Source organism: Bemisia tabaci, chromosome 5 (genome assembly GCF_918797505.1).
Source record: "Bemisia tabaci chromosome 5, PGI_BMITA_v3".
NCBI lineage: Eukaryota > Metazoa > Arthropoda > Insecta > Hemiptera > Aleyrodidae > Bemisia > Bemisia tabaci.
Genome location: NC_092797.1, coordinates 29,081,098 through 29,107,945, shown reverse-complemented (window position 1 = coordinate 29,107,945; position 26,848 = coordinate 29,081,098). Strand labels below are relative to the sequence as shown.

Below are 26,848 nucleotides of genomic sequence, written 5' to 3'. Positions count from 1 at the left end.
TGAAAAGTCACAACTCAGCAACTAATTGTTTTCTTAACATACACTTCAGCTCATTTTAAGGGAAATACAAGGACTATTTTTTGCACTTATTTTCATTATTGGTATTTTGTGGCCCCTCGCCCAGAAAAATTGAAAAAATTGGAATTAAAAGTTTTAAAAAAAAATCATTGTATTGTCACTTTTATACTCATTTTTTTTGGCAGTATCATCCTTTCTTTAAAAAAAATCACTTGCAGAATACCTGTGTATCAATACAGACTGTACTCTCCTGGCATAATTCCCACCCTGTTTTTGTCTCCTGCGTGTTCCAGCAAGACCAATCGTGGGCTATGAAATTTAGCACAGTGGATTATTGTTAGCACCCTTAGCAATTGATCTCTCTATTTATATTTCCAGCTCTATTTTTTTCATAGATGATTTATTTGACAAGTTCCTCTCCTTTAAAACGTTTCAAATGACCATCCATGATCTGAAATCGCACAATTCAATCCAAGACTGCACTGTATAAGATAATCATGAAGGAAAGAAATTGTAAAGATTTTGCTAGTATCAGCTATTTACTGAAGTTTTCATTATTTTGCATCTTCATACTTTGGGAACAAACAATGGAAATGGAACAAATGGAATTTAAAGACCTAAATTTAAATTGATTAACATAAAAAATGTTGTACTTTATCAAAACATTGATTAATCAACAAAGCATAGCTACATATCTTGCAAAATATATTAAAAAATATCTTAATCTAATTCTTATAGCACCCTATTATTCTATTATTTTCTGGTGGGGAATGGACTTGATTCTACATTAAACTCTTTGAATGAAAAGAAGTGCATCGCATATTACCAAAACTTTTATCCAAAACGATTCCCAAAGATTGTATTCTTTTTTTCCTTTCCAGGTACTTTGCAATGGGAAGCTCACTTAAAATCCAAAAAACACGCCAAATTTGTAGCTGGGAAAAGAAAAGAAGCTGTACCATAAGAAAATAAGTTAACAACCAGTCTTTTTATGATACATATCTGTCATTGTTAAAAAAATAATGATTGTGTGTCAAGGTAAAGATTAAAGTGAGTATATGTACATTATGTTCTTTAACTCAAATTTCTCTGGATGAGATTGATTAATGTGAGCCCAAATTGTCCAAAAATGGAGGGTAATTAAATGTCATCTACGAAGAAGAAGGAAGAGAAAGGATAGAGGAAAGGAAAGTTTTGAATTTGGAACCCATTACTGAATACAGGGTGGCTAGCAACCGGGAAAACCAGGCGAAAAGGGAGGGAATGCAACTCGACTGGGAAAAATCATGGAAAAGTCAGGAAATTTTTCCATCTGTCAGGGAAATTTTTGTGGAGCCGGGCTCCACGTAAAAATCGGGTCCGCAACGGGTCAGCTGATCGCATCGTTGTGCCAACGTTTTGACCACATTATTTAAGTGCCCTTATCGTAAAAAAGTCAGGGAGTTTCATTAGAAGAAGTCAGGGAAAAGTCAGGGAATGATAAAATGAAATTTTGCCAACCACCCTGTGAATATCCTCTTTCATCACCCATTATTATTGCATAAGAGTAGTAAATGCTACCCTGGAACAAATAGTTAAATCCAAAATGCTCATTACAAAAATGATGGACCTCGGTGCTAAAATGGACTCACGAGGGATAATGCAGTGTCCCACTCTGACCTTGATTGAAGTATGGCCAGAAGGTTCTTTATGAGAAAATACCGAACCCTAAACCGGGCCCCTGAAGCAAAAGGAAAAAAAAAAAAAAAATCGGAAAAGGAGGCACTTGCTGAAAATTATGCTTGCCTTGTACTGTGCTCAGCGGTCTACAGCAGTGGGCAAAAGAGAAGAGGTCCAAGCTTTGATCCTTCGTAAAAGATTCTGTAAATTGAATTCACTATGGAATTTGGCAAACAATTTTTGAATATGAACATCCCATGCATGCACCACAATTGTAACTGTAACGTGTGCCCACACACAACAGACGCAACGCAGTTAAGAAGGGGTCTAGCTGCAGCCTCCTAGTTTTAATCAAAGCTTATCACCTTAATTAATAAATTCCAAAGTTAGTTAATAAGATCTGTGTCCTTGGCCATGCTAATTTTGAAATAAATAACTAAATCAGGAAATAAATTTCAAATGAAGATATCCTCTCCTTTCTCTAGTCAACTCCCTTCACTCTCTATCCTCTCAAAGTTATATTTCAGTTCTTTCTAGATCTCCTTTGATGATACGAATTCACCAAATATTATTGTGGAACTCAGATCATTTATATTTTCAGGTTTGATGACATTCTGAGACAGTCTATGATACCCTTCAATAAAGGCTCATACTTGTTTACTTTGTGACTCCATTCGTTGCTATGGCAACAGGAAAAGAAACACAGCCTACTGCATTTGACGAGATGAATCGCAAGCATGCAGAAAACGATATTGAATTCCCATTTCATTGGCAGGTTTTTTGATTTCAATTGACCATATCCACTTTATTTTAGTGTGAGTGTGTTTTTCATTTACCAAAGTAAGTTGTGTAAAATGTTGTTCCATAAACATTTATCTATCTTTACATTTAAATAAACAAAGTTTTTTAATGTCTTTCAAGAATTCAAGGGAAGATTTCTCATAAAGTTTTTTGTCATGGTTTTTTTCATCTATTATTTTTGTGAATATTGTTAAAGTTTAATTGTTAGTGTCAATTTTAAATATTAACCCTGCTTATTTCATCTTAGTTTTCGTTTTTCTCCAATATTTGAATCTACTATCTTTGGAAGTAAAAATAATAGCATGTAACTTTAAGAAGAGAGTTGCCTAAGTGTTCTCATCTTAAAATTACCTTAATTTATTATTTAACTTGTTTAATCCTTGGAGCACATTCAAAGTAGTTCAAAAAATAAGATCCAATAGAAACTACAAAGCATAAATTAGTCTCCCTGCAAAATAGGAGTATCGATCAGTCTCTCTCTTGGCCCAAACTTAATTTGTATGATTTCTCAATTCTTTTTACTTTAAATTAGTGCTAAAATCAAGGAAGTGTCATATACTACATGCAACTAAAAATGTCTTTTTGACGTTCAGAAAATTAAGCTGGTAATCTAACTTATTCCTCTGCTCTTCATGCATCATTTGAGCCCCCTTAAACTCATATAAAATTTGAAAATTTAATTTTTGTCCAATTTTTCTTCAAGACTCTTACTATCAATATCCTGCTGTTTTACAAATGTTTAGCTAGTGGCAATGATGTGTGCAAAATGTGTCACTAAAGTTCAACTAGGTGCTCTCAAATTCCACTGCCCAGCTTCTCGCAAATCCTAAAAAAGAACCGCTCCAAGATCTTAGACGTAAACTGTTTTGAGACAAAATCACAAAAATTGACCGCAGATAAGAGTTCAGTGATGTAGATTGAATTAATTTTTTTGTGAAAAGCAATGAGTACTGCCCCTGCCAAATAACAGCGATAATGTCTCTGCAGAATAATAGATTCATCACAGTAAAAAGACCCTAGAAAAACAATGTACTTATTGCATAGATCCTAAAAGAAGACATCTAATAATGTAGATTTATTTTGAGCAAAACTTAAAGTTCACTGTGCACTTAAGTCATTCAAGGCCATTTTTGTGGCTGAGTTATCTCTTTAAAAGATCATAATCGAACCAAATATTTTATAACTTTTAAAGTGAAGGAGCGATGAGGAAATCCTAAAGTTATAAAAAATATGTAGGTAACCATAGATCAATCGTCCAAGGAAGATTAATTGATAAACTGGTTTACGCTTCCTAACTCAATAGATTTTGGAGCTATTCTACATGTACCTCTTTACAACCTTTTTGCCAACATAATGCACTTCACTCTTTTTTTTGCCTCTTGAGGTTTGCTAGACAACATTGCTAAGCAGCTTTTGTCCCTTATAGAAGATATCTTATCGGTTTATTTATTAAACTGCTTGTGCAAGTTCCTAGGGAAACATGCATGCATCAAGTCCCACAATGGTACGTCAGCAACACACAAGTTACTTAAACTGATGCTGTTTCAGAAGTAAACACCATTTTATTGGACAAATGTTTCTAAAATACTAATAGCCTTGGCTTTAAAAGGGACAGAAATAGCTTAGGAGCTGACGTCAGCCATATATTTCCCCAAAAAATGTTTTGAACTTCTATTTGAAAGACAAATAAGGCTTAAATAAATTTTATTGTATTTTGTTTGCTGAACTGAGGGGTGATTTAGTTTAATTTTGCTTCAATTTGGGGTCTTCAAAGGATATTTTGAGGAAAAGGGGAACTGCAAAGTCATTTTCGTTTCATTTCCTAAAACTTAAAATGGAAAATCAATATTTAAGCTTTTCGCAATGTATTGATGAGACTTTTTTCCCTACAATTTAAGAGTAAAAGTAATATTTGCTTTTTGTATTAATTTTTACCCTGACACAACAAATAAGTTTTATGAACAGTAAATTCACGGCAGTGATCATGGAAATATGTGAGGAGTTTAAAAATTAATGAGCTCAACTAGTTCACTTTGTTTCTTAGACTCAATTGCATTTTGGAGTTCTTTCTGTCTCTTTTATCAGTGAGTCCCAGCTGGTATGATATTCCTGTAAACGTACATTGTTAATACTGCATTGTTAATCAACTTTTAATGCCTAAAATGAGAAGCAAAATGAAAAAAAGACTAAAGTCAGCTAAGTTTAATAATTTTCCTCTAGTTTCTGTATTATTCCAATGCTAATGTTTGTTCACCTCTGATACAGAATATCTTGAAATTAATATTTCTACAATTTTTATTTCAGTAAATATTTGTCGTCTATGGTAAAAGAAGTCTTTTCTCTTTAACGATATAGTTTAGTAGGTAGTTTCAGAAAGATAAAATAATAGTGCCATTTTTTTAGACTTTCAAACCCAAATATCGCCAAGGCCCAATAGCGTAAACTAATCGTAAGAAGTTCTTACCAAACAGAATTTCTATGTCCTAGAAATCATTGGTGTTTTATTCCTCATTCTATTCATGATTATATTTGGAGAGAAAAAGTAAAATAAGTCAAATTCTGATCTCATTCAATATTTTACGTTTTTGGACTTGAGGGACGATGTTTTGAAGTTTGATCTTCTTATTTAAGGTATAAAAGTAGACATCTGAAAAAAATTCCGCAAGTTTAATTGATGTATGTCAGAAAGAATAGAAGAAAAGATCAGAATGAAAGAATAGAAAAGTTTGCCGTTTTATCATTCTATTAATGGGAAAAGAAGATACTGCAAGGTTTAACTCACTCTCAACAGCTACGCTCAAAATGACCTCAATGGATTTCCAAATCTTTTTAGCTGTTAAATTGTATCTTGCTACCAGGAGGAATTTTGTCTGAGGTGAATGATGTCCTTTAGACCGCCTCAAAAACGAACATCTTTATCTGGTGGAAATTTAAGTGATGATGAGAAGCAAAATATCTACCCTGAAACAAAACGGTAAGAACAGTGACTCTTTATACTTCATTTTCTCTGATTGGAATTGATTTGACCCAAATTGTTCTAAACTAAGTTCGTTTTGAAATTGTTTTGAATTGTTCCAATCTTCTCTGAGTAAATTAATCAGTTGTGTAAGTGTGCTAGACCATTTAAATTTTTAATGTTTTTCTACTAAAGCTAAAAACAAGGATCATGTAATTTTTTTTTTCTGAAGTAGGTTTTACCAATCACTGAGTTGCTACCATACAGATATGTCCAGTAGGGCAGAGTTTAAAAAAAAATATGAAGAGAAAGCTCTTAAAAAACCTGTGAACAAATAAATCAGGAAGCATCTTGTTATTTTTCAGTAAATAATCTTTGTAATTGTAAAATTTTTGTGGTGAACTTTTTTTAACAGGCAAAGTTCAAACGACATCTTCTCTAGAACCTGCTCATAAAGTGGTGATCTATGAAAGTTTCTATTTTTTTTTAATTTTTTAATTTTTTTTTTTTAAAGTAATTTAATTCAATGTTGATTATTTCTTAGCCGAGCCAAGGTATGAAAGCAACAACCAAGCCATTAGTGGGCAAGAATTACTACATAACAAAGCTAAGAGGTTAAAAGACAAAAAAGGCACAAAGTATACAATAGTTTGTACAATTTTTAATGAAATTTGTTGTCCATAGGTGTACATTGCGCTGCCCTTGAATTTACCATTGAGCCTAAAGTAATGGCTCGCAAGACAAGAGCTGGCCTATAAACCTTTTACAAATTTCAACCTTACCATCACGGATCTAGATCTTTACTGCAGATTGATTCTGATTTATTTCCCTTTAGCCGTGCAACTATCATGGTTTTTGGCCCCATGTCTGTCGAACATGCTAAATTTTTGTACTTTTTTGCAGATCAAATGTTTGGGAAAACAGCAATGGATTAGATATAAAAAACCCTTTAGAAAATGGACAAAGTATGATCATACCTTTACGAAGAGCTTCGCCAGCCTCTACATATTCCATAGATAGCAGTTCAGGCAGCAACCGTACATTTATAATTCAAGGCAAGTACTTCATTTTTTGTGCAAAAACAAAAAACGAACAAAATTGTCAATTTTCTCATAGACAAAGTTTTGTAACAGCAACTTCATGATGATACACTTAACATTGATCCATTTACAACCAATCAAGATGAAATCTCTCAGATTTTTTCTTAAATTTGTCTCTAAAACCAATATGTCTGGAAAGACAGAAAAACGGTGTTACATATATTATCCCGCCTTGTCAATCAATTTTTACCACAGAAACAGTTCAGTAAGTGGCAAGGCAACGCACATTTCCTCTTAGCTTCAGTTGTTCAAGGTTGGAACTCCCTTAGAGTTTTTTGTGTTCAAATCAATTTTTTTTTCAAACTGCTGGTCCAAAATAAAAAAACTCAGGCTTTTTGCAGAGCTCTAGGTAAAATGAATTAGGAAATTTACACAGATTCGAGTGTCATTTTAGTCTCTGAAGTATTAATTAAATAAACTTTCTTCTTGGAAGACGCTCGTAGCTAATACAATGGTCTCAGATGAGATTGTCTAACAAGGTTCGTTCAAGACTTAAAACAATTACAATAACTAATATTAGAACAATTTGAATTTATTTTTCCATTTTCAAATTTCCTTGTTGTAATTCCACATTTTTTTCAATTTTGCAGAAGATAATGACAACAGAGACTCTGTTATCGTTGAGACTGGTAATCTGGTACACTCCCCGGCTAAGAGGGCCAATGAGCAATTGTGTGAGGTGGACATCCATGACTTTTCTCAATCAAAGCCCAAGAGTATCACCTCAGAGAAAACTCCTGAAGATACCACTCAGAATAAAGCAGAAAGTCCTTCCAAAGACAGAATCCCTCCGGCGAAGCTAGCAGAAGTCTTCATCATGAATGAGCTCAGCAGTGCTTCACAATCTGAAACCTCCAACAAACCACCAGTACCACTGCCTAGAAAAAGCTGTTCAACTCCACGAAGTGCAGGCTCTGCACAAGTTTTGAAAGATAATGATACTCCAGAAAAGAATGGACAAGCAATCATCAGTGTCTCAAAACAGTCTGTAGTTGCCTTTTCCAATCATGAAGATGATATCAGTCCTCCAATCAAAAGGTGCAGTTACTCTTTATGATACAGCAACTCTTGAGTTTTTTTTTTTTTTTTATTATTATTTTTTTTTCTTATACAGGGATTGATCCGTCACTTTCAGTGAGGCATTTTTTGTGAGAGCATACATTTTGACAGATAGTGTCAATCATTAAAAATAAATTGTGCCTCAGTTTTTACTTTACTAGTTGTAGTAACGAAGTTTGTGATTTATGTACCCATGAGAATGAATAAAGTGTTGTTTAACACTAGTTCTTCTCCTTGGTTAGGGGTGTTCAAACGAATTCTTGTCATTAAGCTATCAGTATGGCTTGTTCCAATGTACCGATACACATAGATAAGGCTGCTCTTGACGAACTTGGCCAATGCTATCGGAACTTCATGAGCTCTGAGGTAAAGCATTGTTGTCCCATATGTCTTTTTGTTTGGTTGCTAGTTGCTTGGCCCGTTAGACTGATATACATGGCAATAGCTCATTTTCGTCAACTCCAAAAACTGCAATAGCTATCAGTAAGGGTTTTTTCGTCATTACTACTTTTTAATAGAACTGTTTCGTTAACTTACGGAATACGGATAGGACACCCGTACTCTGTAGTGAGCTCGTTATCAAATTAATTTTTTTTGAAATGGATCCAACTGGATTTAATCTAATTGCTTCTGTGTTGCGGTAATTGTGGGAACTCAATTTTTTATTCCCTTTTCGTCTCCTCATTCCTCCATTCAATTATGTGCTGTTTTGAAAATAAGGTAGTCAAAGTTTCAAATTGGCCCCATTTTAAAGATTTTTTGTCTCCTAGTTTCCTAGGTTTACCTATACTTGAACCGCTTTTTAATTTCCACTATTTGGTTTGCTTGTGTAGTAAATGATAATGAAGCCCTTCCTCCATCGTTTGTTTCAGGAAGCCTAAACCAAGAAGAAAAAAAATGAAAAAATTACAAGAAGCTGAAAATGATATGATAGAACTTGGCCCTCTTTCCAAGAAAGATCAAGTTTCATCTGAAATCATCGATGAAAAACAGCAATGGAAAAACGAGGCCTTTCAACTAAACACAGACTGTCATTCAGAGAAAAGTATGCCGATGCAAGACATACATAATTTGTGTTTAAATTTTCTGATAAGCTGTTTAAATGTTTCTCCTTTGTGAGCTATGTATTCTACCAGGCTCTTACTTACCCTTCAAGCACCACGAATTCTTTTCTTCGGTTCAATCATTCGCTCTCTCTTTAACAAATTGGAAACATATAGCTAGGTTCCTCTCTATCCTAATTCATCTCTGTTTCCCTTTTTTCAAAATGATTTCAGAAGAAGACCGTTGAGGAAAAATTACATTGATTTTCACTACATCAATCAGCATGAAATTTATATCAGTAGTCTATTTGACACCGATTGTAAGTGAATTTAACACATGCCCAAAAGTTTTTTCTAAAATTTTGACCTTTTATTTCTCTGTGCAACATCATTTGAAATTTGAAACATCGAATAACCTTTATTTTTCTCAATACCTTTATCACACCATCTTTCTAAATACTGATTTAACTTTCCAACCTTTTTCAGATATTCTGGGAGTAATAATTCATGGCTGTGATGGACTAGTACCTGATCTTTTAGTGTGTCATCCATTAGTTAGAGTCTACGTTGTCGATCAAAACACAGGAGAATTTCTCAAGAGATCCATGCCTGAGAAGCAATCCAATCACGATCCAGCCGAATTTATCCTTCCTCTCATGACTCAACCTTTTGATTTTTACAACAAAAAGTTAGTTTTAGGTACTTTAAATTTTTGTTTAATAAACAAACTAAGTTTAGAGTTTCTTTATTTTAATTTTGAAAAAACTCAATACATCGGAATATTCAGCCCTCACAACTTCAACCCCCATGTTGACGATGCTGATGGAGGAGTTTTGGAATAGGACTTTTTTGTCGTTCTGTCAGTGCCTATTGACAACTTTGAGCCCTAGCCGTTTTCGGATTTCTAGAAGAAAAAATTTTCGGCCCACCCTATTATTTGTTGCTACCGCATGGATAAATAATTGGTTGATTGTCTACGCTGAACAGATGAATAGCTAATTTTAAGTTCGTCTCTTTTCATTTTGAGTTGCAGACCCTGAGCCTTCACGTTCAGTTTTTTCACTGTTTTTTTTTTCTTTTCAATTTTGTCTCTGTTCGGGAAAGACCCATTGAAGTAATGTACGCAAAGGTTTTGGTCGTCCGATTATTTTGCCCTTACATTTCAGTTTAATATTCTCAAGTTGTTTTGGCATTTCTGAACATCCTCTTCCCTGGAAATTCAAATGCCAGTTGGACTACGTTTTGCAATTAGGAACCATAAATTTTAGCCCGGTTTAAAAAAAAACGTATGTGCCATTAGTTTCCCTATGCACATAAGTGTCTTTTCAGATGAGCCAGAATTTATAGTTCCAAATTGCAAAATGCGGTCCAGTCATACATTCAACCTTCAGCACCAACAGTCTGAATACCTGCTATGTTTGATTACCTCCATATAATAACTAGAGATCACTCTAGAAGATGTTTGCTTGTCCATTTCGATAAAGAATTAATCATAAACGTAGACCTGAAAACCGCTTTTTACAAACAGATATTTTTTAAAGTATCTACGAATAATGATTAAGCTGTAAGTATGGTACTGATGAATGATGACTTAACAATTGGTATGGACTACGCTGAAGATTAACAAATTGGCTGTCAGTAGGATACCAATGAATGATCACTTGATAACTAAAAACATGGATAAAATAAGGCTAAGACTAAGAATATAACAAAGAATGACAGGATATTCTGAGTAGTTACAGGCTCATCAACAGCTGTACTGTATTTTTTTCCTGTTATTTATTACTTTAAATTGTTTTAACTATCATTTTCTTTATTTTCTTTTTTTGTTCTACTTTTCAGGTTTGGAATTAATGTGATTAAAGCAAGTAATTCTTGAAATTTGCTCACCTCTGAGTCACCTCAAATGAGACTCTTCAGGGTTAACCTATAGTCTTTTGTATCTTTGTTTGTGACAGAACTAAATAACACTGCACTCTCTTTTAGACTTAAAATATGTCAGTCATAATAGAGGAAAAAACAGTGGGATGAATTAACTTTTTCCTTATCTGATTTTAGTTGCTAGGAGCTGACATTATACCTCCCCTATTGACTCGTTAATTGGTCTAATTTTTAATTGTTTTTCAGGTCAATCGTACCAAAATGGGAAGAACTACTTCTTTTGAATGAAGCACCTGAAACCCTTCTGAAGCCGACGACTCTATTTTTGTTTGAAGTAATTGACTTACTTAGTTTTTCGTTAGCAGACTGTCAATATGCACAGTTTGGGTCGGAATCTGCATGGCATCACATTGCATGGGCATTTCTCAAGATCATGAATGAGCACAGTCACTCAAATCTGAATAAGAAGCTAAGACTTCAGTTATTTCAACCAAAGCACAGAACTTTATCTCAGTCCAAGTCGAAGCTTCCTCATGTAAGTGTTTTCATCTTTGTGCGATCATATTGCAGACAATTCAAAGAGAGCATCGAATTATTAGTGTAGAAACAACCGGCTTTCATTAATAATTTAATTAAACTGCTGATTTGAATGCAAAGGAAAAGATCAGCTGTTTACTCACTCTCCAAAATTTTCCAATCATTTCAAATTCTGGTCAAGACAAAAATAATCTAATAAATTCTACAAGAAACCAACTTTTTCTAGCAGAGAAGTTGTTGAGTTTAGTTTTGAATAACATACTTTTGTGCATTAAAGTCTGGTGGTAGTGCAAAAAGCTCCATAGATATGTGCATAAAAATCAGTACACTAAAGAATATTATTTTTTACGCTAATAGAATGAGTCCATTAAACTGCAACTACGAGGGGGGACCCAAAAAAAACCGGAATTTCGCTGTAACTTGGCAACAATGGAAAATATTCGGATTCCACCGCTAGGAGGTGTAACTAGGAGCTATGAAGAGTCACTAGGCCAAATTTCAACACCGTAGCACATTTTCTTTCCATTTTGGCGAGACTTGGCTTCAGGGGTGTTTGGCGACTTCGTAGTTTTTTAAGATAGGTGATTTTCATAGGCTGTGTGCGGCTAAACTCTGCCAATTTTTGAAGTGAATGTTGCAGAGAACATGATTTACCTATAACATAAGTGAACAAATGTTTTCTTTGTTTTAAAGTGTGATTTATTGTTCGAACGTAGGCTGAACGCCAAGCGGTCGTCACCGGCTAGAGCGCAAAATAGGGGATCAATTCGGCAACAACGCGTTTTATGCCAAAATTTTTCACAGCAATGTTCTGAATATTTCTGTATTACATCCAAGTGATATCTGCTAGTAGACGAAACGATATTTAACCATGTTCATTCACAAAAACGCGATTTATTTCATGTTTTCAGCGGTTCTAGCCGATGACGATAGCGGTTTAGAGCCATACAGAGGTTTCGGGCGATACAGACCATTTTGAAACTGAAAAACCGTAATTACAATGAACTCTTTGATAAGGCTTGTCCTTTGGAAGCAGCACTTTAAAAGGTTAACAGAGAAAACCGTATTTTTATCGAGCAAGAGAGAAAAATTTGAGCTCTAAGTGTTGTTACTGAAATTGACTCATCTTAAAAAACTACGAAGTCGCCAAACACCCCTGAAGCCAAGTCCCGCCAAAATGGAAAGAAAATGTGCTACGATGTTGAAATTTGGCCTAGTGACTCTTCATAGCTCCTAGTTACACCTCCTAGCGGTGGAACCCGAATATTTTCCATTATTGCCAAGTTACAGAGAAATTCCGGTTTTTTTTGGGTCCCCCCTCGTAATAACATCAAGTGTAGATAGGAGATCAAAACATTATCAAAATTCTACATTTTGATGGCTTCAGGTGTTTCACATAGTTGCTTTTGACCAGGATACATTATCTAAGAATGAGAAATTGTTCATGACACATTCTGTGCAGTTCAGTGTTTAAGCATTGCGCCTTGTTCCTAGTTTGTGTCACGCACAATTTTCTGTTCTTAGATGATGTCTCTTAATCCTTTATTATTTAATTTCTCTTATCATACCCCTAACTATGTTTCTCTTTTAATATTGAACCAGCAATTTTCCCCTACAGCCTTCTTCATAGTTATCAGCCTGGTGCATGCATTTATTTAGACAAATACATATTATGTTTAAGCCTGAAGTATAACGACGGTGTAAGTCAGCAATCACCTAACTCGGTTTGCAATGTTGCAGACTTCCTGTCATACTTTATTTTTTAAACGGAAAACTGCTCAACGGCAATTCCTTAAAAATGCAGTGATTTTTCCTCTCTGTGCAAAGAAAATTCTGCAAAAACTTCAAGGAATGATGTCAATTTGTTCTCCTTTAAAAAAGTAACTTAGAGGGGGAGATTTTTAGACACCGCAAACGAGATATGTGATTGCAGACTTACGCTGTCGATAAACCCCTCTTTTTCATGTGCTAGTTAAAAATTATTGCTCATCATTGTCACCCGATTCATTTATTTATTCAATTTTTTTTCAATACTATTTTTTAGCTGTTTTGGTGGTATAAGAGCCGCTGTTTCAAACCGTATCCTAGCACTCTTTATGTCACTGTTAAAACGATGCCCATATTGAGTGAGTTCACCAGTGGCCTAAAGTCTAGTATTTCGTCATCTCAAGAAATGAGGCCCACTGATGGGTTACAGTCATTGAAATTTTTTCATTCAGAGTCAAAAGACAATGAATGTTTAGCTGGGAATCTCACAGACCAAGTGGTGAGTAGAAAAGCGGCAAGTTTTTCTTGTGAGGTTGCATTTACAGTAAAAGTTGTTGTTGCAATCCTATTAAAAACAGAATTAGTAGAGAGTTACACTACTAAATGTTACGTCACAGTCTCTGAGTTATGAAAATATGGCAACCTCAATCTTGTTGCTTCAGCTCAGCTGTTGCACACTATTAACACTTAGAACAACACAAGGCAGGCAAGGAATATTGCTCAATTAAGAGGCCTACCTAAACAATTGTAGTGCATGATTTGATTTACGTAGACTATTGTTTTACTTGTGATGCTGCAATCACACACTGAATATGGGAGCTGAATGTGGAAGTTGTCGGCCCGATGCCTGAATTTTGTGTGTGTCACGCAAAATTCAGCAACGATTTTCAGCGACCATTGGATAATGTCGGATTTGTCTGAACTATTTGAATAGATTTGATACACTTTTAGATTAAAGGAACTCGACTTTGCAAAATTTCAGCTGTTAAGCGATGACTGTTGACTTCCATATTCAGCTGCCAAATTCAGCATGTGATCGCGGCATTAGGGGGAAATTCAAACCAGCAACCAATCTAAACTAAAAACGTTAGTACTAACTAAAATCTTAGTTAGGAGTTGATTCCAGTAATTTTTGTCGCGCGAATCATGTTCTATCTGAAATTTTGAAGAGAAAACATGTGTTAAACTGCTTCAACGTATTATAATGTACGAATATTTGTGTCTCAAGGATGCTTTTCCTTATTATTTAATTTCATAAGTATAAATATTTTCCATTACCATAATTAAGAGTATTTGAGCAATTTTTTTCATCAACAGGTATATCTCCCTTATTTATTTCAGCTTCCAGATGTCAAATGGACTCGTTTAATTGGCCAATCTTGCAAACTACCCAATTCAAAACTTCTTTCACTCAATATTCACAATCATGGTGCACTCTCAGTTCAATTTTCATGGTCCGGTCTACTGCTTGCATCTGCTGCATCTTCGCATATTTATATCCACACAATCCCACATGGTCAATTGTTTTGTCTCCTATCAGGCCATCAAGGTTTAGTTTACTCATTACGATGGAGCTCAGATGATAGTCTCCTGCTGTCAGCATCCGCTGACTGCACGGTTTGCATTTGGCATATTCTGGAAGTCGAGAAACCTAAACTGCTACAGGTACTTCAACGCGTGCATCTTATTGCAAAAGCATTATTTTTCTTTTCTCGCTCTCTCCTTGACACTTCTAAAATTTTGTCTATTGAATACTCTTTTTCAAAACTTTTTTTCCCAAAGTGTAATAAGGTCCCCAATTCTGGATGAATTAAAAGGAAAGGAGACAAGTACATCTGCCGAAGTGTAGACCTTTGCCAGTGAGTACTGTAATTTCTTCAGGCAATCACCTCAATTTTGGAAATAAGCTTATTGTCCATTTTTTGTGATTGCTAGTTTAAGTAACTTTCTTCAATACTCCTTTAATGCTCAGATATTGTCTGATACGAGTTTTATCCCAGTGGACAATAGATTACAAGTGAAAGTTGGAGAAAAAAAGGTTTTTCAGTAGGCATCTATGTTCGTAATTTTACTTATCATCTCCTTGAAATCTTATTGAAGTTATTTTTTACTTTCTCGTTTTGTTCCTTTGCGTCTAGATGCTTCCTCATCCCTCATATATTTACTGTGCAATTTTCATCAACAAGTATATTGTAGTCTCTGGTTGCTGTGATGGTGTCATTCGTTTGTGGCTGTGCACGAAGAAAATTGGTGCATTCGAACTTAGTCAGGAACTCAGCGTCCACTGTGGATTTGTCAACTCAATCTGTTATAGCGATGGTATCTTGTACAGTGCTGATAGTGTGGGTGTCATCATTTCCTGGATTTCTCAAGATGATAGGTATGCAAGATTTTCTTAACACACAATTTCAAAACTGAAAGTGGTGCCAGTCCCGAGGTAAGTGGAACGAAGGCATGCTCTTTCCGACCCTTCTGGCTAGAATTTGGCTTGCGGCTACCGCCACTACAGCTGAAGCGCAAAGTTTGAATTTCAACAATTTTGCAGTCTTGGTCGAAAACAAATATAATCTTCTGCTGTTGATTAAAACGGACAAATACAATGCAAGCGAATTCTTTCAAAATGAACGTTCATTTGCTTTCAGTACTTTGGCTGTTATTTTCATTTTTATCAACAGCAGATGCTCATATTTGTTTTCGGCCAAAACTGCAAAATTGTTAAAATTTAAACTTCAGCATCACAACTCAAGCGGCAGGAGCCGAAAGCTGAATTCTAGCTAAAAAGGTTGGGAAGAGCACACCTTCGTTTCACTTACCTTGTGCCAGTCCCTTTCCAAAGAAGTTTCCAAAGAATAGAATTGATATTACTTTTATCATATTCATATTTTATTCACTTATTTTCATTAGGCATAACCTGTTTTTAACTTGCTCTAATCATACTGTAAAGTGTATTCTTAAATTTTCCTTAAAAATGTACAGAATTATAACTCTACATCTCTATTGGCAAACCGCAGATCTTTCATTTTTATAAGTGTCATGTTTTTAAATCATTTGTTTCCAGGTGGATTTTATCTAAAGAGTATATTGTGTCTGAATTGGCTGGAATTAATATTAATAACATCTTAATGCACCCTGGTGGAAAAAGAATGATCATTCATTCTCGTGATAGTCAGTTGCGAATGATGGACCTGGCAACCGGTGCCATCATCCAGTGGTATCAAGTAAGTTTCCGTTTTATTATTTTTTTCTTTATCAACATTTTTTCTGTTGAGAGGCAGCGATTTCTTAAACAAGTAGAACTACAGGAAGGAAACGCAACATCTTACGGATGGTTTAAAACTTTTAAATTTGCAATTTTATTTGTGGATTTGAGTGTTGTTGATCTGAAATTCTCAGCAGTTTCATATGTGACATTGCCTTTAAGGTCTGGATACACGCTCAAATTTCCATCAATTTCCGATCAAATGGTGACTGGTGCGCACCATCTACCATCAAATTTTTGCGGCCTGCAAAAATTTGACCGCCATTTTTGTTATCATTTTGATTGGAAATTGACGGAAATTTGAGCGTGTATCCAGGTCTTAATGCTTTTTTGCAAAATTAAGGTTAAGATGAGTTTGATGTTTTCTACCCTTCTCAATTCATGGTTGCATGTGCCGGAAATTATGTGTAATTATTTCAGTGGAAAAGTTTAGGAAGAATTTCTAAGAGTGCTCAATTGAGATTATGGACCCAGGGAAGACCTGACTTCCCAAACATGTATAACCATCCATATGAAGATGTTACATTTCTTGCCTGAAACCATGCAAAGGAACTTTTTTTTTTATAAAAGTTTCGACAAAATTTCAGCAATCGTGCTACAAAAAGTGGGGCATATTTACCTTTCTGCAAAGGTGCTAGCAGCTTTTTTTATACAGAAAGATTCTTCCACGGATTTTTAGAGAAGTTTTCTTGTTATACTTTTTGTCGCAAGGTTACCCAAACCTCTACTCAGAATCCCCTCTAAACTGGTTCTGGAATAACGTTGACATTAATTTCCTGCAGCGACCTCTCACGACCCCTTGTCTTGAATGTCAGAAACCTTGATACTGAGACGAAAATTTTAGTGGTACCCTTGCCAAAAGGTTTTCTTAAAACTTCTTTGATCAGAGCCTGATAGAGTTGCTTTAATGTCGCCGTTACAAGATTAAAAAATACACTATTCTGTACGACTAATATTGCGTTAAGAAATTCCACACTATTTCCTTCAAGTCCTTTTTGTTTCATACTTTCCGCATCCTTTTGACTTGTCAATACAGGGTTGTCTGAATGAAAAATTACAAACAGGCAGTTGTCTCTCTCAGTGTGGAGGCATCTTATTTGCTTGGAGTGAGGAAGGCATCCTAGTGGCTTGGAATACTGACACTGGTGAGCAAATCGGAATTTATTCTGGAGATAATTTCACAGCAGGTTGTGGCTGCATTCACTACCACCCTCATGATCATATTGCAGCCTTCTCTGTTCACTCCGTCAGGAATAATTCATCCCTTGTTGTGGGGCATTATCAGCGGTGAGTTTGTGATTTTCCATGATTTTTTTTTTGTGTCCTTCATTTAAAAAGTCAATCTGAAGTTTAATCCTTTGTTGCATGACCTAATCGTTGATTTTGGAGAGCAAATCTACATTGTAAGGTATTTTGTTGACTATTGAGTCAGTTGGAATCAATTTTTGTAGTTTTTTTTTAAGTTAGGAGGTCAGACTTAAAATGGTCCCCAAAAATAATTTCTAGCTTTGATTCACTTTAATACTCTAGCATAGAAATAAAGTTGAAAACCGTTTGTTGCTTTCATGCAATGCTATGCAATAGAGATTTAATAGGTCTTCTTATTAAACATTACAATAAAAGAAACAGGAAAAAAAATAATAATTTTCCTTTTTCTGGAAAAATGTCCTTAAACTTGTAGCAAAAAAACCGCCAAAAAATGAACGAATAAAAGTATATATGTACTTAAATAAATAAATAAAAAAAAGAGTATCTCAATGGGAGTGTCCATTCAAGCAATACAGTTTGACAGCATTTAAATGGATGTATTGTGACCCAGAAATCTTTGAAACATTAAGGTTTAGTTGAATCTGATTGTTGCCATTCAAAGGCAAATGCCTTCACTTTTTGACGCGTGCAACACAGACGTCTTTAGAGCCTGAATAGTCAGACGGCAGGCGTCAGCATAAATTTTGCAGTTCTTCATTGTGTAATACATTCGACCGCAACATACAGAATACGATCTTCCATCATTAACTATATTCGCTCTCTTTCTAACTTGATAAAACCATGAAAAATGACCTTCCTTGTTAACAGACCTCTTATTACAGGTATGAATCTTATTGAAGCCGCTTGATAACCTGTTAAAATCAATTACTTTTGTGTCATATAAAACTTCTGCCATCAAATGGCTGGATTTATAGAAATTCGGAATTGGGCTGATTTTAGCCATCAAAGTCACCCTCCCAGGCTCCCACCCTCCCAGTTTTTGTTTTCAACCTCTCAACTCCCTTGTACTACTTCTTAACTGTGTAGGAATCCTCTTGTGTGAATGAATGTGCCTAGTGCCAACTCAATCCAAAATTAGTTTTGGCAGGTATTGACATTTTTTATTTTATACTCTCACTTGTTTATAGTATAGATACATACTTGGGATTGTATGGATTATTAATGACTTAACATTGACTTCATTGGTTTAACATTAAATGTTTCAGGGGAAAACCAATCAACGGCATCGGATTAACCTTGGTACAGAAAAGTTCATGCGAAGCTCAAGATGTTAAATCACAAGGGAGACCATTCAAATGGGAAAAATTATACTCCCAAGCACTCGCGGAGCAGCCTTCATTTTCAAAACCGACCAAAGGAACAGCTCCTCCGACAAGAATCACCATTCAAAATATTAACTCCAAGACTGTTGAAACCCCCCAAAAAGTCGAAAAAAGTTCAAAAAAATCTTTGTTTGCAAAATCAATTTCGATTTTAAGCGGTTCCGAATCCAATTTGCTTAACAAAGATATTCTCCTAAAGACTGAGCGAAAGAAAAAATCAGAGAAGTGGAAGAAGAGAGGAACCAAAAACATGTCAAGCAGTGTGAATTCGTCCTCAAACAGAAGTATATCTATGTACGACAATCTATCATTTGAAATGGGCAATGAAGGTATAAATACAGGTGATGAACTAATTTCATCTGAGCTTCCTGATGACCTGATACACGATCAAAGATTAGCCAATATTATTCATAAAATTGATAAAGTTTTGTTAAGTAGCCAGTGAAGTATTTTGAGTACAATTCTAATTTTAAGGAAATAGTCTTTACGTGTTAAGTGATTTTGAGTTTTCCAATTTTTACTGTAAATTAAAATTTTTAAAAGAGAATAGAAGGTGTCATTTCTTATTGAATAAAAGAAGCAGCTCCACGACTAGAGTGCACAATCATTTATCTCCATTGCAGTATTTCCAAATTTCCACTTCCACTTTTTTATTTTTTGAAAAGATACAAGCCAACTTTACAGCATTAAATTTATACACAATATTCTGTTAACAAAAAATGAAACCCAAGAAACTTACAGAAAATACGTTGACTGGTGTTCCAAAAAATAAAAAATAAAGTATGACCGGTAGGCTGCAACACCATAAATGGAGTAACATGGTTTTGCACTTCAGCCACCGAATGTCTTCTCAATGCCCTGTAATCACTGTAATGGGACAATCCAAGAAACAGTCAACTGGTAAGCACACACAAAAGGTGCCCCCACAGCCTGTCCCCCTCCCCTTTTAAAATTTCTCCTAATTGAGCTTTTGAAACGAAACTCGGGAAATGTCCCTGGGTCAAAGAGGTTCACTTTTTAGAATATCTAACAGTTTTGGGGGACACCCCTAAGAGGGGTTTGTTGAATGATGGAAAATTAAAAAAAAAAGTTCATACTGCTTTAGATGAGATTTAATCACAGTTTATGGTACAAAATAAGACAATTGTAGACCTGATGAAAATTAATATTACAAAAATAATAAAAGCTTTCAAAAATTAAATAGTTAATACATAGTACGATGTACAAAAACTTATATGAAATGACAGGTAGAAATGCAGCTGTGTCCTTCACAGTCTAAAGTAATTTCTTAAAAAACAGAAAGCAGGAGGATTTTATTCTCTCATCGCACAGTGCAAATTTTTTCCACATACCTGGGCACTACTTACATACAATGCGATTGCACAGACTTGTTTAGGCATTTGAGATGTTAGAACAAGACTAAAAACTCACATCAGGTGCAGAGCAACAATTTAAAAATTCAATTCAATTTGAAACCTCACCAAGGTTAGAGAGGGTGTTTCCAGAATGAAACTAATCGATTTTTGTTCCAAAACAAGAGCACGGACTGTTCCTTAATACATCCTGGGGAAGATAAGTTAAAGTAGTTTGTTAATACTTATTTGAACACAACTGTATCAAGCATAGCTCCTAGACACTGGACGATGTTTGATGACATTAGCAGATCGACTTTTTCTTCTAAATGCCGCTTAGGATCTTGCTTTCCAACGTTCTTAATAGCAAGCTGAGACGGAGTCATTTTTTCTTCTTCCTCTAAAGCCTGCAACACCAACAGTTAGTTATTATTGTACCAATAAACTAATTGATGAGTCACGAATGGAAAGACAAAAGTTTTAAATTAAATAAGCCACACAAAAGAAACTGCCAACTCATAAGTACTGGAAAAATGTGTCTGTGTGGGAATGTAGGATCAGTCAAATCTGAATGTGTTAGAGAAAGGTGCAAACAGATAAAGTTCTTGAGTCTCCCTCCTTCCCCTCTAATAATTTAGTTTTTAATGCTTTAATGTACTGATGCGACACTTCCACAAAATTTAAATCAAAAGGTGATTTCTTTTTCCAATGAAAATAGTGAATTTTCGTGTCTCCCCCTCTATAATATGAAATGCGTTAGTAAATCTGTGTCATTCTGCATGCGTTTCTCATTATTCTTAAAGATCAACACAGCACATTGACAGTTTTTTTAAGGTATGAAGTTCCATCTTGTTACATTATCATTCCTCATATTTTTCTCTGACATTGATCAGCAAATCGCGATGTGACAAGTCACACTGTGATTTGACGTGTCAAATGCTAACTTTTTAAAAAACTCAAGATATGATCAAGCAAATTGAATTCAGTCAAATTGAATCAGTGAGAACAAAAACACACCAACTCGAAAAAATGAAAATAATGAAGCCACACGCAAAACTGCACACTAGGTGAAGAAGTAAGTTCAAGAATAAAATTTTTGGTGTCGAAACACAAGTACATAAGGACACTTTAAAGGTCCAAGTTGAAACAGATTCCCTGACTTCAATGACTTTTAGGAAAATTGACTGTCTTTGATAAAAATTGAGCATTTTCGAGTTACCGAGTTGGTGTGTTTCCATTCTCACTGATTCAATTGTGATTTGACTTGATTTGATTTCTGCTTTTGCCAGTAACATTTACAAACTTCCAACAGTGAATCATACTTCCCTCTGGTTATTGTCAATATTTTCACTTTTAATTGTGCTCTTTGATTGAAAATACTTCTTATAGGTCAAAAAAATTCTTGAGACTGAAAATCTTTGGGACAGCACTTATTGTCCTTAAAATGTTAGAAATTTCCTTCGTCATAAGATGTTGCTCTTAAATTAGTGTCAACAAAATGATTAAAGTCACCACTGGATACCTGAATCATCAAATGAGCAAACTATTTTGGCTAATTTTATTCAAATTATAATTCAATTTTATTTCAACAAAAGAAGCTTGATAAGCTTCCATAGACGAAAAACAGAATTTGTTCAATGATTACATTTGGGCTTATTATTAGGTTTCATTCCAGGTAATTCAGATGGAAAATTCAAGAACTGCCTAGTCCTATACAACCACAAACATTTGATAAGTATGTATACTACAACGAAGAGTCGTTCCAGAAATTTGTGAAACTGTATTGAGGAAGTGGGGGGAGCAGAGAGCATCACACCGTTTTGTTGTTACAGGTTGAGGGATAGGGGCCTGAGGCATTAAAAGGGGGAGAGGGGGGGGGGGGGTCGAAAAATCCGAAATTTAGCACTATAAATTTTATAGACAGCCTCTAATAATAATAAATAAGAAAACTTTGAACGCAAGCAAAACATCTTCTACATTTTTTGCTCCTGAGATGTTGATTTTCAACATTTGAGATTCTCATTTTTAAGAATAAGGTGAAAGAGGAAAGACATGATTTCCTCTTATGATGAAAAAAAAAAAAAAAAAAAAAAAAAAAAAAAATTAAAAAACAACACACAATAAGAAAGTTTGAATTACCTTATTATAATTTTTGGCAAGGTCTAACATTTCATTGACAGTGCTTTCGTTGAGTTTACAATGATCAACATAATCTGTTAGTGTCAGGCCATCCATCCAAGATCGCTTGTGAAGATTCAACAACATTTTCTGTTCCAGTTCATTCTTGCGGTAGTTTATGGAGATTGAGTAGTAATGTCGATTTAAGCCATGGATTAAGGCCTAAAAAAGAATAAAACATCGTTTATAATACATAAGTAAAAAAAAAAAAAAAATAGGAGGGAGCAAGGTAGACTTTCTTGCTTGAAAGAAATTCTCAAAATAAGATACATCCAAAATTAAAGAAATTATTCATAAATTTGTCAATAAGCTGCACTGAGAGAATTGAACCTTAAGGGATGACAAGAACTACACATAGAGAATAAATAATTTTCGAGGGCTATCTCTACTAAACAGTTGAAATTTTGAAGAGAAACAACTACACATAGAGAATAAATAATTTTCAAGGGCTATCTCTACTACACAGTTGAAATTTTGAAGAGAAACCACAGGTGTTACAGCGCATGTACATCAGTTGCATACGCTGAATTCATGGGTTGTCTTAAAAGTACGTTTCCTTTTATACTTATTTGAATGCATTGCTGTGATTAAAATAGTATATTTAGATTTCATACATGCAGCTTCAAAAGGAGCGGCAGATCTTAGAGATTACTCTCAGGGTTGCCAAAGGGCTCCCTCCCTACAATTTGAACTTGTGAAGAGCAGTGCATTACAGAACACCCTATTTTTTGGTGAATAAGGAACTTCGCTGCAGAGTTCCATTCATAGAAACTTACACTTTCACAAAGAAACACGAAGAGCTGCTTGTAAGCATCCAGAGTAATTTTCTTCTGCATAATGATTTTTGGAAGCTTAATTTGATTTTGGTATCTTTTTCCTCCAAGTTTGAAGGAAGAAATGGATTTCTATTTTTCAGTGTATTTTACGGAGGAAATACACTATTTTATTATCATTATCATGAGGTGTGTTGGGATGGTGGGCTTAGGTATTTGACAAACATTAAGTGTGCAATCTAGTTCTCCTCTTTTGGTGCAGTGCCCTTTGGGAAAAAACTGAAATTGATGTCTCTCACCTGAACAGATGGTTTCTGAAGATGCCCAAGGTTACTGGTCGTTTGCCTCGGTTCTTGCCCCAGGACCATCATGTTGGGATTTATCAGCCTGAAGGCATCGATAACAACTTTTCCTGAAAATTATAACAGAGCAAACTTTTTTTAGTATGATTAACTCCACTTGAAATGAGAAGCTGGAGGCCAGCATTGGAAATGTTCAGTTCCTGATTGACTATCTCCTTACTTAAAATTTCCTCGCTAGGTGAAAACTAAGAGGTACTATGGTGTTAAATGAAATACTTGCTTTTCTGTTTATTCTCAGCGTTGACAAGCAAAAAAACCCCCTTCTGCAATTTTGCAAAGAGGATGTAGGTGAGTAGCAAATGAAAACATGTACATGAAAAATAAGATTTTTTCACCACAGTTTTGGAAAAAAAAAAAAAAAACAATTTGCCGCCTTCCCATTTCAAAATACGATTATTGGGGCCTTCTCATTTTCACTAACTACAGATTGCGACCGGTCCGGTAGCGTGGTTTAGAAGTTTTGGCACCTCTGAAGTAGCCTGGGAGGAGAAATATTTTAATTAAGCCTTATATGATGAAAAATAGGGGGGCTAAAAAATTTCTGCATTTTTGGTAAAGCTTTTTTCCAAATTTTGAAACGACAACGATGAACTACTTGAACTAACCTCTAACACTTTGAATAGGATCAACAACTACTGCTACTGCACGCTCTGAGAGAGCTTCAAAACTTTGTTGCGTATTGATATCCACACCAGACAACCAGCAGCCAAAGCCAGGATGAGAGTGGTACCAACCAACTACCATTTCAGGTCGTCCTGTTAAGCGAAGCATGTCCAACATTTTGGCTTGAAAAACAGGGTCAACAGCCTCTACACTGACCCCCTGAGAAACAAGTAATGACATCAATTTTAATAATTAAGTAATGCTGAGCAAGAAAAAAATAGCCTCTTCAAATAAAGCCCCATGGGGGTTGTCCCCCGTCAACTCAACAAGGTTTTGAGCTGTGACCTCTAGGATCCCAGTCAAACTGGGATGCTGTAAGTACCTGAGGATAAAAAATTATACCCCGAATTTAAGTTCATTTGGTTCCTCCATTGCAAAAACATTGTATCATGTAGACTATGCATCCAGCTCAGTTTTTTACAGGCAAGACGTGACAAGTTTCTTGGAACCCTATGATGAGGGAAGGGGAGAGAGCGTATGTCCTGAGCACTCGACGAGACTGCAGAGAAGCGATGGAGAATTCACTTGCACGCTCATTTTGTCGTGAATAACTCACTTGAGTCTATTTCCACACAAAATTCCTAGGGTCAAAAGTTGTTGAGCATATATTTTACGACCGATTGCAAAGTTTCACTTTTCCAAACTATTATCAACTGAGAAGAAAGCCTCACATCCCTACAAAAATTCACTTAGGCTGCCACTACGTTTGCCCAGATGTGCACAATTGGGACAAATGAACTCATCAATGCGAGGTCGGTGCTAACACTCATAAGTCCGTGCGCCATGCAAATTTTGAAAAGTTGTCTCACCTTCTGTGACACAAGATGCACGGTCTAACTGATTCAATGCCTTTGCTTCATTGATTTTATAGCAAATATTAATATTTGCAAAAAACTGAAGTCCAATAAAACTTTCGATGGCTGTAACTTCTCAAAGGTTTATAAAAAAAAATTGAGCAAAGTCTTGTTTTGAAGTTAAGTCAAAGTATCTACTTTCCAAAACACTAAAATAAAATTTGTGTTGGAAAATTTTGAATTTTTAAATTTGATTAAGGTAGGACTATACAACTGGACTACATTTTGCAATTGGAACTATAAATTCTAGCCCGTTTAAAAACAACGTATGTGCCGTTAGTTTCTCTATACACATAAGTGTTTTTCCAGAAGAGCCAAAATTTATAGTTCTAAATTGCAAAATGCAGTCCAACTATCCCAAGGCGATTCTTGATTGAGATTATCAAACTCAGGTCACCTGGCCGAGAATCGAACCTAGGACCTTCTAATCATAGAGTCAGCACTACAATCACTACACCATAGGAGGCCGCTTGTTAGCTGTACAGTGACATTAAGCAGGGAACTTTTTTTGATTATTTACTTTCCAAGTAATACAAAATAGATTCTGGGAAGAGGGGAAAAAAGGTTGAAATTACTTACCGTTCCAGTTTGGGGCATAGCGAACACATCGATAACACGAACCGTGTAGTCATCGACAAATTCTCCAAGCATGAGACCCATGACTTCTAGGGGCACTCCTGCTCTACCGTGTTTCAACATTTTCAAAAGAGCTAGAGAAGATATGTAGACCTGCTCAGCTGTATCCATTACAGGGGCATCTGAATGCGAGGGTCCCTGCCCAAGGCCAGGCACCCCACCACCTAACCGGAGTAAACGATCCATTGCCTTAAAAAAAAAAAAAAAAATAGAAAAATAATTGAAATTGTAACTCTTAAGAACTTGGGATAGTAAGTAAAATAATTAATGAAAAAAGCATAGCTACAAGTGCACTGCTAATGTCTGCGGTCTGCTCTCCAGAGGAACGTCAAGCAGAGGGCTTAAAAGATTACCCACTGACTGAGAGCCTCGTTGCATTGTTGTTGGCCAGATTCTTCATTGTTCATTTAAATTTGGTTGGGAAAGTGTTAAGTGAACAAAATCTCTCTTATTTCTCAACTGTCAAACTTTCCTAAATCGCAGACCCAAAACCTGATGGTGTTGCTTCCGTAAAATGGCGCGAAGTGAAGAAGAGAGGTAAAGCTAACCTCTCTTCCACATCATCCTCCGTGCTACTCTCTAGCTCTCCAACTTCGAGAGACAGAGACTTGGAGAGCAGTTGGAAGACTGGCGTAGCTAATCTTCACATAATGACTCCGGAGCCCATCAACAGTTGTTATTGTCACTGGGTAATGACAGAGAGCTCTCCAAAGACTTTAGCAACCCAGCTGATCAACCAGCAGTGCGTGTAAGTAAGTAAAGGGCAGAGTTGATTCGATGAGCGTTGAAAGCGCAATCGAAACTTAGCGTTGCATATTTTAGAGATACAAACTATTCCACACCAGGTTACCTCAGAATTTTCCGCTCAGACACAGAGCTTAAAAGAATTGATCACAGAATTCTTCTAGGATTTTTAACGAAAAAGGACAGCAAGAGATCCTATTGTTGCTGACAATAATGATGACAATCAGCTGTTGAGGTTAGGTATTATCAAATGAAAACACAAGACTTCAGAGCATTATTACTGTGAAACTTACAAGGATTTATTGCAGGAAGAAGTACGTCTGCTTGGGAATTTCGAGGAGATCACTGCCGCGGTAAATAACCACTTTTAAATTTAATGAAAACTAAAAATAAATAGATATCACACTAACGCGGCCTCGGCACTTGCAAGTCACAGTGGGTGAATTATTTACTTCATTATCATACTCATCGAAGAAATCCATCGTTGCCCAGCTGAGGTGCTGAACAATGGGGAAAAAACTTTTCTAGTCAACGGATTACGTTTTGATGTTTCAAGATGACGTCATGGAGCCCTAACTTAAAACACCAATCACCGAAATCACCAATGTTTATGAA

At 35.5% G+C, this 26,848-nt stretch overlaps 3 protein-coding genes across 4 annotated transcripts in view; 2 read left to right on the top strand and 1 right to left on the bottom strand.

Moving 5' to 3' along the window:
- LOC109037852 (tRNA dimethylallyltransferase) overlaps positions 1–2,724 on the top strand; it is an 85,979-nt gene extending 83,255 nt beyond the window's left edge. Inside the window, exons 10-11 of one of the 2 annotated variants that reach the window (XM_019052685.2) lie at positions 900–1,056; positions 2,279–2,724. In XM_019052685.2, the coding sequence (XP_018908230.2) occupies positions 900–982 (83 nt within the window). In that variant the 3' untranslated portion in view covers positions 983–1,056; positions 2,279–2,724. Of the gene's footprint in view, positions 1–899; positions 1,069–2,278 lie in introns of both variants that reach the window. The other variant, XM_019052684.2, reaches the window with a different exon arrangement.
- A 152-nt stretch (positions 2,725–2,876) lies between these two features.
- LOC109037850 (jouberin) lies at positions 2,877–19,931 on the top strand. The gene is made up of 12 exons (XM_019052680.2): positions 2,877–5,452; positions 6,338–6,489; positions 7,125–7,572; positions 8,466–8,638; positions 9,123–9,324; positions 10,764–11,052; positions 13,099–13,320; positions 14,163–14,486; positions 14,960–15,201; positions 15,880–16,039; positions 17,117–17,367; positions 18,555–19,931. The coding sequence occupies exons 1-12, from the start codon at positions 5,358–5,360 to the stop codon at positions 19,114–19,116; spliced, it is 3,120 nt and encodes a 1,039-aa protein (XP_018908225.2). The 5' UTR covers positions 2,877–5,357; the 3' UTR covers positions 19,117–19,931.
- Rpn11 (regulatory particle non-ATPase 11) lies at positions 19,766–26,687 on the bottom strand. The gene is made up of 6 exons (XM_019052688.2): positions 26,527–26,687; positions 25,433–25,678; positions 23,942–24,158; positions 23,274–23,386; positions 22,163–22,363; positions 19,766–20,430 (listed from the first exon to the last, which is right to left on the bottom strand). Exons 2-6 carry the CDS (start codon positions 25,673–25,675, stop codon positions 20,269–20,271), a joined length of 936 nt encoding a protein of 311 aa, XP_018908233.1. The 5' UTR covers positions 25,676–25,678; positions 26,527–26,687; the 3' UTR covers positions 19,766–20,268.
- Between the last annotated feature and the right edge of the window lie 161 nt (positions 26,688–26,848).